General features: G+C 36.6%; 2 protein-coding genes across 2 annotated transcripts; both read right to left on the reverse strand.

The window, feature by feature from the left end:
* Positions 1-129: 129 nt before the first annotated feature.
* LOC109532868 (protein MON2 homolog) lies at positions 130-7862 on the reverse strand. Its single transcript, XM_019897952.2, has 15 exons — positions 7438-7862; positions 7252-7380; positions 6596-6778; positions 6126-6497; positions 5871-6068; positions 5567-5813; positions 5364-5508; positions 4623-5302; positions 4304-4567; positions 3905-4253; positions 3688-3850; positions 2232-3625; positions 1754-2176; positions 1616-1698; positions 130-1542 (listed from the first exon to the last, which is right to left on the reverse strand). The coding sequence occupies exons 1-15, from the start codon at positions 7555-7557 to the stop codon at positions 1376-1378; spliced, it is 4917 nt and encodes a 1638-aa protein (XP_019753511.1). The 5' UTR covers positions 7558-7862; the 3' UTR covers positions 130-1375.
* Positions 7863-9031: 1169 nt separating this feature from the next.
* On the reverse strand, positions 9032-12541 carry LOC109532930 (ras-related protein Rab-32). The gene is made up of 5 exons (XM_019898075.2): positions 11549-12541; positions 9995-10205; positions 9532-9713; positions 9327-9470; positions 9032-9270 (listed from the first exon to the last, which is right to left on the reverse strand). Exons 1-5 carry the CDS (start codon positions 12044-12046, stop codon positions 9169-9171), a joined length of 1137 nt encoding a protein of 378 aa, XP_019753634.2. The 5' UTR covers positions 12047-12541; the 3' UTR covers positions 9032-9168.
* Positions 12542-13099: the final 558 nt, after the last annotated feature.

Raw genomic sequence — 13099 nt, forward strand, 5'->3', positions numbered from 1 at the left:
CGACCACATGTGCCAAAATAAAGACATTTTAGGAAAAAAGTTGTTTATTTCCTGATATTGAGCCTGAAACATTTTTTCAGGTGAATTCGAATTGAGTGGTTCGAAGTAGTGAAATTGATAAACAAAAACTCATTTTACAATACCGATGTATTTCATATGACCAATGACTATTTGACACTACAATAACAGTTTATACAAACAAAATTAACACTATTTACTAGTGATAATCACATTTTTACAAAAAGATTAATATAGCACCAGAAACAAAAATGCTATTAAAAATTAATAATACTCTGGCTAGATTACTGGGATAGGTTCTCGATGAAGTGGACTAATACGGTTGGATTTAACGAGGATTTTAACTTACAAAAGATGTCTGATTATTTTAGAATGTTTTACGCTAGCTATCATATAATATAAATTTATCTTGTACTTCTCCGGTTATCAGAGCGCTCTGCTTCTCATAAAACTTTAGATTATCATTGGTATTAGATATAGAAGAAAGGTAATAAAATGCGATACTTTCTGGAAGTGAAATATAGCGAACAGTAAATATTAGAAAGGTTTTTATTATGTAAAACTGATATATAGTTAATTTACCAGCCATTACTTTTGCCGCTTAAGAAAGAGATCTCTGATATGGTTATCTACATTATATACACCCAGTATCTGACCGCTATATTTCATGAAATATATAAAGCAAGTATATGTTCTAGGATATATTTCTACATTTATCAATATAATTTGTCATTCAAAAATATTCAGATGCCTTTTGTATGAGAAAACGTATTTTCGGTTCCAGCTCCACCACACTTCATAAATAATAAATAAATTATTAAATAATTCTAGTTTACTAACCATTTGTAAATATTTGAAAATGGCAATGACCCCAATACTACTATCTAGAACTAACTAAACTAAAACGACTAAACGAGGCAGCAAACGTAACAGAAACAGCAAAAAAATTGAAGAGTATTTGGAATGATCCTTGTGAGGTGTAAAAACTACACGAATGCTTCAAATATACGATAAACCATTCGTCCATTATATTGATTATGTATAGTTAAAGGGTGATACATTTTTTTGGTACAGGTACAAAAAATGAACATGCAATGCAACACGAATTATATATACTTTTGTTGCATGTCTATCAACTCCAAATACGACTGAAAACGGAAAGCGATTGAGATAGTGTAGCACATAACGTAAACTGATTCACGCTATCGAAATCAAAATATACCCTTGTCTAAGTGCTCCACAGCCTAATATGGGTTCATCTTGCAATGGAATAAGCTTACAGTTTTTACAATTATTGTACCAACAATTGTAAAAACTGTAAAACCAATTATTGTGCCAAAAACCCAGCCTATATATTTCAATTTTTGATTACATTGTTGTTTTTACTATGTGGGGGTTGAAGCAAGTCACAAAACTGCAACAAGGCCTCACGCAAAGGCCTCGATACTTGGGTGGATGTAGTAGTTGTACATTCAACTAAGTATGGATATAACGAGATCAGTTGCTCCCACGCTTTATTATCATCTAAAATATAAATTAAATGTTTTAAACAAACAGTTCAAATTAACAACACTCAAATCCAAAATACCATACGCACCTTTCACTGCTGACGATTTTTTCATGGAAATTATTAGGGTAGTTAAAGCCTTCAAAACGAAGGAAATTTCCGATAAACGATACCTGCGAAATTCAAAGTGATACTGTGAAAAAACAGGGACATAGGGAGTCAACTAACCTGGGAAGTGGGCATTTTCCACTAAGTTTCTCATCGGCAATGTACTTTTTCAACACCTCTTCGAAGCGATGTAATAATGAAGTAACAGCAAGTTGACCCGCTAAACCATTGCTCTTATCATCACTGCTCACAACCAATCTATTGTAATCGCCATCAATTAGCGAAAACTGAAGTAAAGTCTCAAAACAAGTTTTGGCAAAGTCCTCCCGAAGGGTTAATTCCACGTCTCCGTCATTTTTAACATTGGTAGCCGAGTGAATGGAACCTTTGTTAAGTAAAATAACCACTTGAAGTATGAATTCCTTTGGTATGCTATTGGAATATGGAAGAACTTCCGTTCGGAGAAGTTCTATAATTTGACAGTCTGTCTGTTCATCGGACACCATTTCGTCTAAAGCCTTCTCACCAGGACTTGGCGAACAACTGCAAGTTTAAATGTAAAAGCAAATCGTCGCACCAAAAGAATAATGAAACCTACTTGCTGGGAAACAAAAAGTCATTAAGTGTCTCCGCCAATTCATTCCACATTTTGGAAAACTGGTTTCCATGGGACCTAGCGACTTTTAGTCCAACCTTTAACACTGCGATTAAACTAGTAGCTGCCAACTTCCATACATTGCTTGATATACAATTGTATTTTAAAGCTAAAGGAGTGTGCAGTGTAGCTATAATTTCCTTCAGTATGTTGCCGTTAATCACTTCATTAGTGTCTGCGGTTTTTTCATACAGACTAACCACCATATTAGTGGCCTTTTCTCCAAAAGGAATGTAATTCATGGTTACCCAATCACTGACTTTTGTGTGCTTATTCTCCATTTTGGTATAGCTAGGAACGGAGGAGGTAAATTTTGAAAATACCAGCAGCAATCGGAAAATTTCTGGTATCATTTTATTGTTGTTTCTCTGCAGAGCTTCTTTTTGGAGCAATTCCATGGCATGTAGGACACCGTCATGAAGGGGCGTCAGACTGACATCAGACGACACTGATATGATATAGGGCGAGGTTTCTCCGAAAACAGGAACGCAGACTGAATTAGTCAGAACGACCCCGAGCTGACTAAGATCTTCTGATGTAAATGCATTTTTGATATGTTGAAACACATTGGGAAAAATTTGAACTAAAGCAGTGAGAAAAGTTTGGCTTGGAAGAAAGTAGTCTTCGCTGTTATGAACTTCACTGCCTTTAACGGAAACTGTAGCTTCAGTGCCGATTTTTATCCAAATTTTCCAAGCAACAGACCAAATTTCTTTGTCCTCTATAGCAGCTTTAGCGTCACCCGCTTGGTTTTTACTCAAAAACAAAATCTCTTGGAACGACTTCAGTGCAGCTATGCTAACTTCGTTATTTTTGCTAAGAGCAGCGGTCTCTATAAATTCCAATAATATGGACCAAGCCCTGGCAAAATCACCCAGAGCCTGCAGAAGCTGTCTCTTCGTGTTAAATACTCTTGCCACTCCAGATAAAGTTAACACTTGAGTTTCAGCCCATTGCTTTTGAGCTGTATTTCTTGAATGGTGGATTAGTATATTGCCACCGGCATCTACCTTTTCACTGCTCGCAGAGTTTGAAAGGCGCTTTACCTTGTCCAGGAGTGGAAATAAAACTTGCCAGATCATGACCTGCCAAGTGGTTTGCTTTAAAAGGCCTCCATGTGCCGATATAGTCGAAAACAGCGTCTGGCCTGCAGATTTTCTTACAGCTGGACGACTGTCTACGCATAGTTCGCCCAATCTGGCATATAAACACATCCACAGTTTATCAAAGCTGGGCATATCTAAAGTACCCGGGAAATCTGGAAGTACTGTAGCATCATCTATCAACGTTTGACTGAGTTTTCCTTGATTCTGATGAAAATAGTCGCAAATATTCCACTAAAATGTTCGCAAAAATCTACGTAAATTTACTTCCGGGTTAAAAATGCTGTGTATCGTACCATTAGTCCTACTGACGTAAGCGATATGTTTAATTCTTGGGTTTGAGATCCAAATTTTGCGACAGTGTCTACGCATTGCGGCAAACACCTCCATGGCATTACTGGCAAAAAGTCGGTTATCACTAACTGAAGACATTGAAAGGCAATCCGTATGAGGTTTTCCCTACACATTATCCCATCCAGTAAAAGCTGCTATTTTAAGTAACATAAAACTTACCCATGCTGGTCATTGACAGCGCCAATAATGCCCAGAATCAAAGGCCATCCATGCGACAACGTTTCACCATTGCTATGCAATATTTGCAAAACACACTCCAACTGACGTTGTCGAACATCGCCGTGAGGCACGGATGAAAGTTCATATAACGGACCCAATAGTAAAGTCTGCAGCTTCTGGTTCTCTTTCAGGGGAACTTCATACTTGTAGGACAAAGCAGATTTTACTAAGTATGTGATAGCTTCCACGCCCCATTCTCTCATTCGAATATGAGGATGGCGACACACTTCTAGAAGATGGTTTGTCAGAGGTCTCCAAAGAACCTCTATTCTGGCCATATTGACTAAACCTGAGACAAATATTTAAATTTAATAGCGCAAGGCGTCGTAAACTATCTACCTGTTTCCAGCAATTTTGCCACAGCAAAAAGTGATGGCTCTCTGTTTGAATAAGCTAGTTCCATTGCTTCCTGGGATAGCTTGCATAGCGCGTTAATTAAATGATGTAAAGCTACATCGTCTAAAAACTGACTAGACTCAAACAGTCTACTTAACATGATGGATAATACCGGTAAGTCCGCCATCACAGACGTGGTAATCACAGCATTTGTATCAGAAGAAGCGCGCCCCGCTTTCAAACTTCCTCCAGTGGAAGGTTTCAATCCTTTGACAGAAAATTCATTCAAAACTGCAGTTAAACAACACTGAAAAACACCTACCAAGTATCCACACTAAATGCTGTAAAGTGGTCAAAACCAAATGCCAAGCAGTTCCTAAAATGCTTCCATGGCAATGAGCCAAGCTCAGTAAAGCTCGCATAGATTGTAGATTTTTCGCAGTTAACATAACTGGACCTTGTTGGGTTCCCGCGGGTACTGACGAGGTAGATAATGGAGTACCAACTGCAACGACTTGCTGTCGAAAATCGTTTTCACCATACTGCATTAGCATATTCTGAACCTCCCCTCCTTGTCCCTGTCGCAGGTTAACTCCAGATGTAACGGTATTTAGTACAGTTAGAGCATAATGAGGAGGTAATGACGATTTGCAAATGGCAGTAATAAAGGCGTCCCTTGGAGTATGTAGCTCTAACATACCGCAAAGGGACGTGTACGTCTGCATGGCTTTCAAAACATTCTCAGTTATGGATTCATCCGTGCTAGCATCCACAAGTGGGCTTAAAGCCGCTAGAAGTCCACACCAACTGGAATTAATCAACTGACAATTCAGCTCTTTGCTGTTGCCACTCTTTTCCTGCTTTTCTGGGGAGTCTGGTTGGGGTTGTGGATTTATCGTAATCTGAAGCGATCTGATAATTTCCATCAAACACGCATAAGCTACTGAAATCCCGTAGCCATCAGGTATAACTGGTGGTTCCACTTTATCTAAGAGCTCCAAGCTAAAAAAAACCCCTAGGTTTTTTAAAGACCGCACTATTAAAACGTCGAACAATTACTTACTAATTAGACTTTGATTGCCCTGTTGGGAATGTTGCGACTAACGGCAACCACACCCCCCTTAATAGGAAACCAGGCTGAGGCGAGATTCCTGGTCCCGCAGGAATTCCTCCAAGAAACACAGGGGGTTGCATTTGAGCGACAGGCACTAAAAATGAATGCAAATTATTGCAGAAGTGCATAGCGCGAATGAACTGGAAACTTACAACCGGCGCCATGTAACTGCTGGCTCACAAACAAAGATTGAACATAGGCACCTAAGGAATTGACAATGTCTTGGAAAATACTAGTTGTGTGCTTTCTAAGATCATAGCATTCACAAAATGAGACTAATAATTCAGGCTGAATAGTCATTCTATGTAAGACTTCCAGAGCCAAAGATCTTTGCCAAGTAGGTTTATCTGGATCTAGGAATTTAACTATAAGCGATAGGAATATCTCGCATTCTGTCACCTGTAATGAAAATACGCGTACTTGCTAGATTAGTTAGTTAGTTAATAAGAAACCTACCAGAAGACTGTGGTACTTTTGTATGAGTATGGACACAACTCTTAACAGCCTCATACTTATGGGAAAATATGGCTTTTCAAACGAGGTTGCTTGCTGGACATTACTTAGCACATTATTTCTATATTTTATATTAGGAGAAAATAGTTTGATCACTAGGGCACATACTCTTTCTTTCAGCAGAAAGCTAAATTCAGGAAACTAGAAAAAAAAGTCGTCTTTCTCCTATTTGAGCCACAATACCATAACCCAACCAACCTTAAAAAATACGGAATAAAATTGAGTTAGAACAGACTCTAATAAGGTCAATCCAAAGGTTCTAGTCATTTCTGTCATGCCAATCAGCCAATAAGGCTGATCGGCATTAACTAACTGGACCAAATCTTGGAACAGAAGAAATGCATCGCCCGCACATGGAGGTAGTCCTTTTGGTGGCGTGCCACTTGGCGCTTTTAATTCTTCAAAATTCACTGGGGGTTTTTCTGGTCTATTTGCAAGGTTTGATAGTTGCTCCTCTTCAGCAACTACCCTTTCAAAAACCAGATAAACTAATTGACGTACTGTCGCACCTGCTGTGTTTATTGTGGTCGAATTTTTTGTAAAATGCAATCGGAAACATAGCACAAGAGTCTGAAAGAAATTCGAGGATGAACTATCATTACCAGAGGAAATGGCAAAGAAAGGAACATCGGCTTTGTTAATGTGACTGACATTGGAAAGACACTTACTCGAGCTAAAGTTTCTCCATGAACAACCTTATTGGTTGTAAGCAGTAAGAGAACAGACTGTAAAATTCGAACTTCTTCAATACCCGATTCCATCAGTGACCAAAGAGCGTCAGTAACATATACAGCTCCTTTTTGATCAATCAACTGATTTGTTATTAGTTTTTGTATTACTTGCAAACAAATCTAAAAATAGTGTCATTTACAGTGGAGAAAAAACTTCCAGCGACTCAAATAAGGCTTCAAATGTGTGACTATTTCAATAAGTCGATTACGGAAAAACAAAAAAGCACAAATATTGCGATTATAAAATACGGGATATTAATCATGTCTCGATCAAGATTCCACTAGTAACAATAATCTGTAATGTGTGCATTTGATTAGTCAGAACTTGTTTTTTCTAAACTTATGTAGATAGTAGAATAAACAATATTTGATATTAGTCCTTAGTTCTCCTAGACTAGATTAAAAATATATCGCATTAATATTGATACAGAAAAATTGACTTCGTGCAAGTATGACTATGAGTAGGGGCATTTCAACAAATTATCTCGTAAGCCTACTAGCCTGACTGATAAAAGAGATATACATCCCTTCAGATAGCATACATTTATTGAACTTCAATAAACAAGCCATAATGTAACTGTGACTAAACTTACCTTAATGAGTTTTACATCTTTAGTTTCACAACCTTGTGATATAGGATAAATTATTTGATTGACAAGATAATAAACATTATTTTGTTGTGCAGCTGAGTTTTTCAGCTTGCCAATTGCCTCTTCACATGCCTGGAACATGTAATTTGCAAAAATTGTGGAAAATACTATTGTTTGGACACTGTTTACCTCTTTGACTTGGGGATACTTCTTTTTGGACTCAGTAGCTAAGTTCTTGAAGTCAACTTGCAAGGATTCCACTAACGATGGGGTTAATTCGACATTGCTTACACCCCCTTCGAATGCCATTTCACTTTATCACTTTAATTTCTTATTTAAACTAAATAACACGTATTAATAAAAATATTTGGGTGAGCTGGCACCTGTCAAACTGCCATTAATCCATTAAAATGGTATTAAGGGTATTATCTCAATTAAGGCCTACACAGTGACACTAACAGCTCTTCGAAATGGGCCCCGACATGCCGAAAATTCGATAATAACATTCGTAACAGATGAAATCAACTTTGCTCATAAACACAACACAGGGGCTAAGCACAATAATGAAGATAGCCGGATATCTGACATTTATGATGTTCACTAACCTCGAATATTTTACTTCGCAGTCTTCGCACTCGCCGACACTGAACTACATTTTTATCGTCATTTTTATGCATAAGCGTAGACTTATAAATTGTAAAAGTAATAACGGGATGGAATATTTAAATTAGTAATCATCCACTTGAGGAATTAATCGCCGCAAAAAAAAGTTTGGAAAAATGCGGGTTTCTCTTTATTTAACTTAAGAGAAAAAAAGACACAACACATGCTAGGAAAAGGAAAATATTCGAATTTTTAATAAATTTGCTACAAAATGTACTTTTCTTCAAATCATGACCAAAATATCAGGGTGATTGGTGCTCCAACTATATTTCAATATTCTAGGGTGATTTGTGCTCCAAACTCAGGATAATATGAATGAAATGACTTGGTAAAGAACATAAATAATGAGCAACTGCAAGCCGTATTTTAAAAAATTGTAACTTGCAAATTAAACTAGGTAGCAATTTGAAATTTACACCATCTTTAGCCGACGCTTTATTCTACAGATGCTGAAAGTTTTATTAAAATCGCCCAGAATCCTGATTGTTGCCAGCGTAATGAACATCGGTCTCAAAAGGGATGCTTATTCCCAAAGGCGTTCTCCTCTTTAAAAAGCCGCATCTTCCAAACCAAACAAAATAGCAATTTATAATTTTCACCATCTTTAGAAGACGCTCAACTCTATCGATGCTCAAAATTTAATAAAAATCGCGCGGAATCTTGATTGCTGCCAGCTTGGTAAATATCGGTCCCATAACGGAAGTAAAGAAGCAAGGTGACGCAAGTAGCAATTTCAAATTATCATCATCGTTAGAAGGAACTTGAGTCTACAGGTGTGGGAAGTTTCATAAAAATCGCGGAGAATCCTGATTTTTGCCAGCTGAGTAAAATCGGTTTCAAAATAGATAATTCTACTTAACTCTCTCCTTAAAAATGCCATCTTTTAAACTAAAGGAGATAAAAGTTAAAAAATTTTACCAGGTTTGGAAGATGAGCTGAGCCTAAAGATGCTGAAAATATAAAAAAATTCGGCCAGAATCCCGAATTTTGCAAGCTTCGATAAATCGGGTCTCCAAAAGCGTATTGAAAACAAACCTCAAATTAGGTTTGATCTTTAATATTTTGCCAACAGGTCCAATATTATCCTTGGGTTGATATTTAATAGAATAAAAAAATACAGTTTCAAATCAAGGATTATTATAATATCATATTTGAATAAAACACTAAATAAAATTAAAATTTGCTAGTACAACACAACTACACTAAAGTTACGTGTTTATAAAATAGTTATAGAAATAATGGAATTGTCATCAACAATCAACATGCACACTTTTTTTCACTCGATTCATTTGAGTCTCTGGTTATTGAAAAAGTATCGTTCTTTTTCTCGCTATTTATTATACTATCTTTTTCCAGAACCTGGAAAGCATTGGTAAGTTAAAATTGACTGGAGTTGAAAACTGTCTCGTACTTACCTTTTCAACTAGGGCCCTAGCGGCTTCATCAATATTAATATTATCTTTTGCTGATGTTTCGAACCATGCAGCAAAGTTATTTTCGCGACAATATTCATCCATTTTGGCTGGGTTTGTTACCAATCCTTCTTTTTGCTGATCACACTGTAAAGCGCCAAAATTGCACTTGTATTTTGTAAATAAATTAATGGTGTTTCCAACTTACTTTATTCGCTAGTAAGACGCAAGGTAAAGGGGAACCATCAGGAAGTTGCACTTTAGAGTCCAGATCTGTTTTCCAGTTAGCTACGGATTCAAATGTATTTCTTCTAGTGACATCAAATACTATAAACGCTCCTACTGCCTCTTTGTAGTAGACCCTTGTCATGTTACCGTACCTTTCTTGCCCTAGAATCCACGTATATTTTCATTGCTTTCATTCTTCCAGTTCCAAATTAATTAAATGATAGAAGAAGCGATCCGATTGACTGACTGGTACTTTCACTAAATTTGCCTTTTCAATGCAGCTTCTCACATCCTTTCATCATTATACAGCATATTGTTTATACACATTAGTTTTTCGAAGAAAATCTATTGTAAGGCGAAACCAGCTCCTATCTTGTTATTATTATAATAGTCTCTAATATGCTTATTGCGAAAGTAATTTTAGATCTTGCATGTAAACTTACCGGCGATATCCCATAGCTGAAGCCGTATAAGCGTATTCTCGTCCCATTTTAGCACTTTCAATGCGAAATCCACACCAATAGTTGCACGGTAATGCTGGGTGAAAAACCTATTCACATATCGCTTAATTATGGAGGTTTTTCCAGTTCCGAGGTCTCCAATAACCAGAATCTTATACAAATGGTCTTTAGGTTTGTTCGCATTTGCATTGGACTGGAAAAAACAATATCGTTTAGCATTCAAATTATTAGAAATCATCCCATCACATCGATCAGTGGTAACTTTTTATACCTTCCGGCAGCATGGTCTACAGTTGCAGCATGTTTGTCTAAGTATCATTTTTCAACAGTTTTACAAATTACCTCAAACTATGTCACTCTAAATGAAATGTTACATTTGGTACATTCACAGGCAGTTTAGCACTACGAATTCTATGTCAAAATGCAAAAATTCTTCAATAAAAGAAAAAATATTAAGAGTGCTTGATCGATCAGTCCGGAAATTCTTAAGAGGGATCAACCTACAACTTCCTAAATAGATTTCATTTATAGTTGAGTAGTTGGAGTATTGATTTCGTGCTACCTACACATTTCTTACGAAACAAATACTACACTATCAATTTACGGAACCTTCATATAGGGATATAGTTTCACAGAGTAATAGATGCAACCAGATTTCCTAGATTTCTTTTGCATTCTCGTGGTTTGCGCATAACATGCTTTAATTTTGTTTGTCCACATCATGCTCAATAACAGATTATCTACAAATATATTGAGCAACATAACTAAGTTGTGTCTGCAGGAAGCGAGTAATTGGCGCTATTTTTCCTGTCGCATTTACAACGATAACCTTAGCTTAGAAGTATACTGGTAATAATCAAACAACTTATCTCGCTCTCCGTGATTGTCTTTACGACTGTACCAAAGTTTGTATAAATATTATATTCTGTAAACATTGGCTACGAAGGTGTCATAAGCACAAATATTCAAATTTAGTAGCAATATTACATAAAAGTAACTTTATCTCGCATAAATAAGTGTATTTAATTAGGCCCAAGTCGGAAAACATGAGTTTTATGTTTATCACACGCAAGGCTAAATTTATATTTCAGGTGGCGCATTCATATTTTCAACATTTAATTGAGAAACAAAACTTAATCTATCAAAATACGTTTGTTGATTCATCTGCAGGACTGTTATTTCTATCTTTTGAAAAAGTGCGTTATCCATCAACGAACCAGTAATTATTTATTTAACGAACTGTTTTCAAGAACCGTCTATATCGCTAAGCTGTTAATTCAGTAGCTTCTTCATTTAGTATTTAACTTAGTTTATGATTAAATATAATTAGTGTTTACATTTGAACATACGATAAGATAATGGTGAAGCGCCTACAGTAAAAAAGCAATTGCCACTGGTTGTAAAAAGAACTTGGTGCCATGAAATACGTACATTTTCGTTCTTCAGGGTCAATTTAAATTGATTATAATTCCTAAATTTTATCGGGGGCAAAGGTACTAATTGCAACTCGCTTACAGGTTCCTAACATTTATTTACCACAAGAGCGGCCGAATCCAAAATAAGTTCTCCATAGGCAGGCATTTTCCTCAAATTCTCCAGCGATTTAGCGCGTTCTAGAATACTTTTTCTCGGCTCCGAACTGACGTAGAACTCCGAGTAATCAACACTGATTTCGCTTTTGGTAAATGATGTAGCAGAAGTTATGTCCTTCTCAATGGTTTCCGAACTTTTCCAAGAGTCCTGTAGATTCGTCTCAGATGCAGCCTTTGCCAATCGAAAATTTTCGTCCCCTTCTGGAGTTTGTCTTTCAGCTGGTTGGGGCGAGCTGCTTTGAGAAGGTTGAGCAATTTCTGCCAACTCAGCTCTAACAGGTACACTTTTTGATTTCAACTTCAATTTCCTGATTAGAAAATTCGCCCGTTTCGTTTTAACACTTTTTGGTGAATTTGGAGGTATCAGAATCTTCTTAGCGCGTTTGCTCAGCGACGTCCCTTCTTCTAAGTTCTTCTCGGGCGATTCGCTTTCGTTTTTCATTTTAGTTCTACGGCATTACGGACTTGTGGGGATCGCCTTGCTCATGGGGAACTGAATTACTTTAGGTTTCAAGTAACATTATAATATTAAGGTAATTAGTTCGGTATAGTGGGGATGAATTTTATTAGGGAGGCTTCGCTAGCTGCTAATAAACCTGGTGTAACATCTAGATATTAATTCCTCAAAGAAAGGAAAATCGCGAAGTAGGCAGTTTACTTGTTTAGGGAGGATACTGTTGAAGGTCGACATTATTTAGTACTAACTCACAGGTTTAGTTGCTACTCCGCATGATATCGGGAATTTTAAAGAATTTTCCTGGAGACACCTAATAGGGAGAACGGCAACTATATATCGTGTTACCTTACTTAATAAGATTATGCGGCTGTTTTGAAATGTTTGCTAGCTGGTTATTACTACACTGTATTACTTCTCTTCTTTCCTTTTCCGCTGTTTAATTTATGTTTAACTCTGGCACACTATAGTCCCAATCACTGTTAGGCAATAGATATTAAATAAGGAAAGTATATCTACCAATAAATTATTTCCCATGTCGTGAAATCTTGATTGATACCATCGGGAGGAATTATTGTTTTCTACTGAATCCTGCAGAGAATCTGAGGAGGATGAAGCATCCTCAGACGATAACCCGCCACTTTTGTTTTTATTCGCACTAGATAACAAATATCTTTCTCTTCTTTTTGTTCTTTCTCTGCGTGTTCTTCTGTTACTTTTCCGACACAACTCGTCTTCAAACATTATGTTCAAACTAATTGGTAATTAACTTATGATGAGCCACACAAGCCTAAACGACGACGAAGATAATCTTTAGAACAAATATCGTTGAACTTTTCTGTATCAAATCGAAGACCGTTTTACCCATGGAGATTTGCTTTAAAATTCAATATGATATTATTAATATATATGCACTATTTATTAAATGACTATTGTTTCTTTTCAATGAACTTATAGTTTACATAAAGTGAGGTCAATGAAATCATTACTATGAATTGTTTGTAATTTGTAGTGATTATTAAGAGTAAGAGTCCTTTTAAA

Source organism: Dendroctonus ponderosae, unplaced genomic scaffold (genome assembly GCF_020466585.1).
Source record: "Dendroctonus ponderosae isolate FM_Combo_2020 unplaced genomic scaffold, Dpon_F_20191213v2 Dpon_F_20191213_1, whole genome shotgun sequence".
Classification (NCBI taxonomy): Eukaryota; Metazoa; Arthropoda; class Insecta; order Coleoptera; family Curculionidae; genus Dendroctonus; species Dendroctonus ponderosae.

What these genes read in the sequence shown, in the direction of transcription:
- LOC109532868 (XM_019897952.2), bottom strand. Translation starts at nt 7,557, where the DNA reads ATGGCATTCGAAGGGGGTGTAAGCAATGTCGAATTAACCCCATCGTTA. An exon ending in GGAAAATGCCCACTTCCCAG is followed by an intron (nt 1,699 to 1,753) that starts GTTAGTTGACTC and finishes TGAATTTCGCAG; the next exon opens with GTATCGTTTATCGGAAATTT. An exon ending in AAAATCGTCAGCAGTGAAAG is followed by an intron (nt 1,543 to 1,615) that starts GTGCGTATGGTA and finishes TTTATATTTTAG; the next exon opens with ATGATAATAAAGCGTGGGAG.
- LOC109532930 (XM_019898075.2), bottom strand. Translation starts at nt 12,046, where the DNA reads ATGAAAAACGAAAGCGAATCGCCCGAGAAGAACTTAGAAGAAGGGACG. An exon ending in TGGATTCGGCCGCTCTTGTG is followed by an intron (nt 10,206 to 11,548) that starts GTAAATAAATGT and finishes TGTTTTTTCCAG; the next exon opens with TCCAATGCAAATGCGAACAA. An exon ending in CTAGGGCCCTAGTTGAAAAG is followed by an intron (nt 9,271 to 9,326) that starts GTAAGTACGAGA and finishes AATGCTTTCCAG; the next exon opens with GTTCTGGAAAAAGATAGTAT.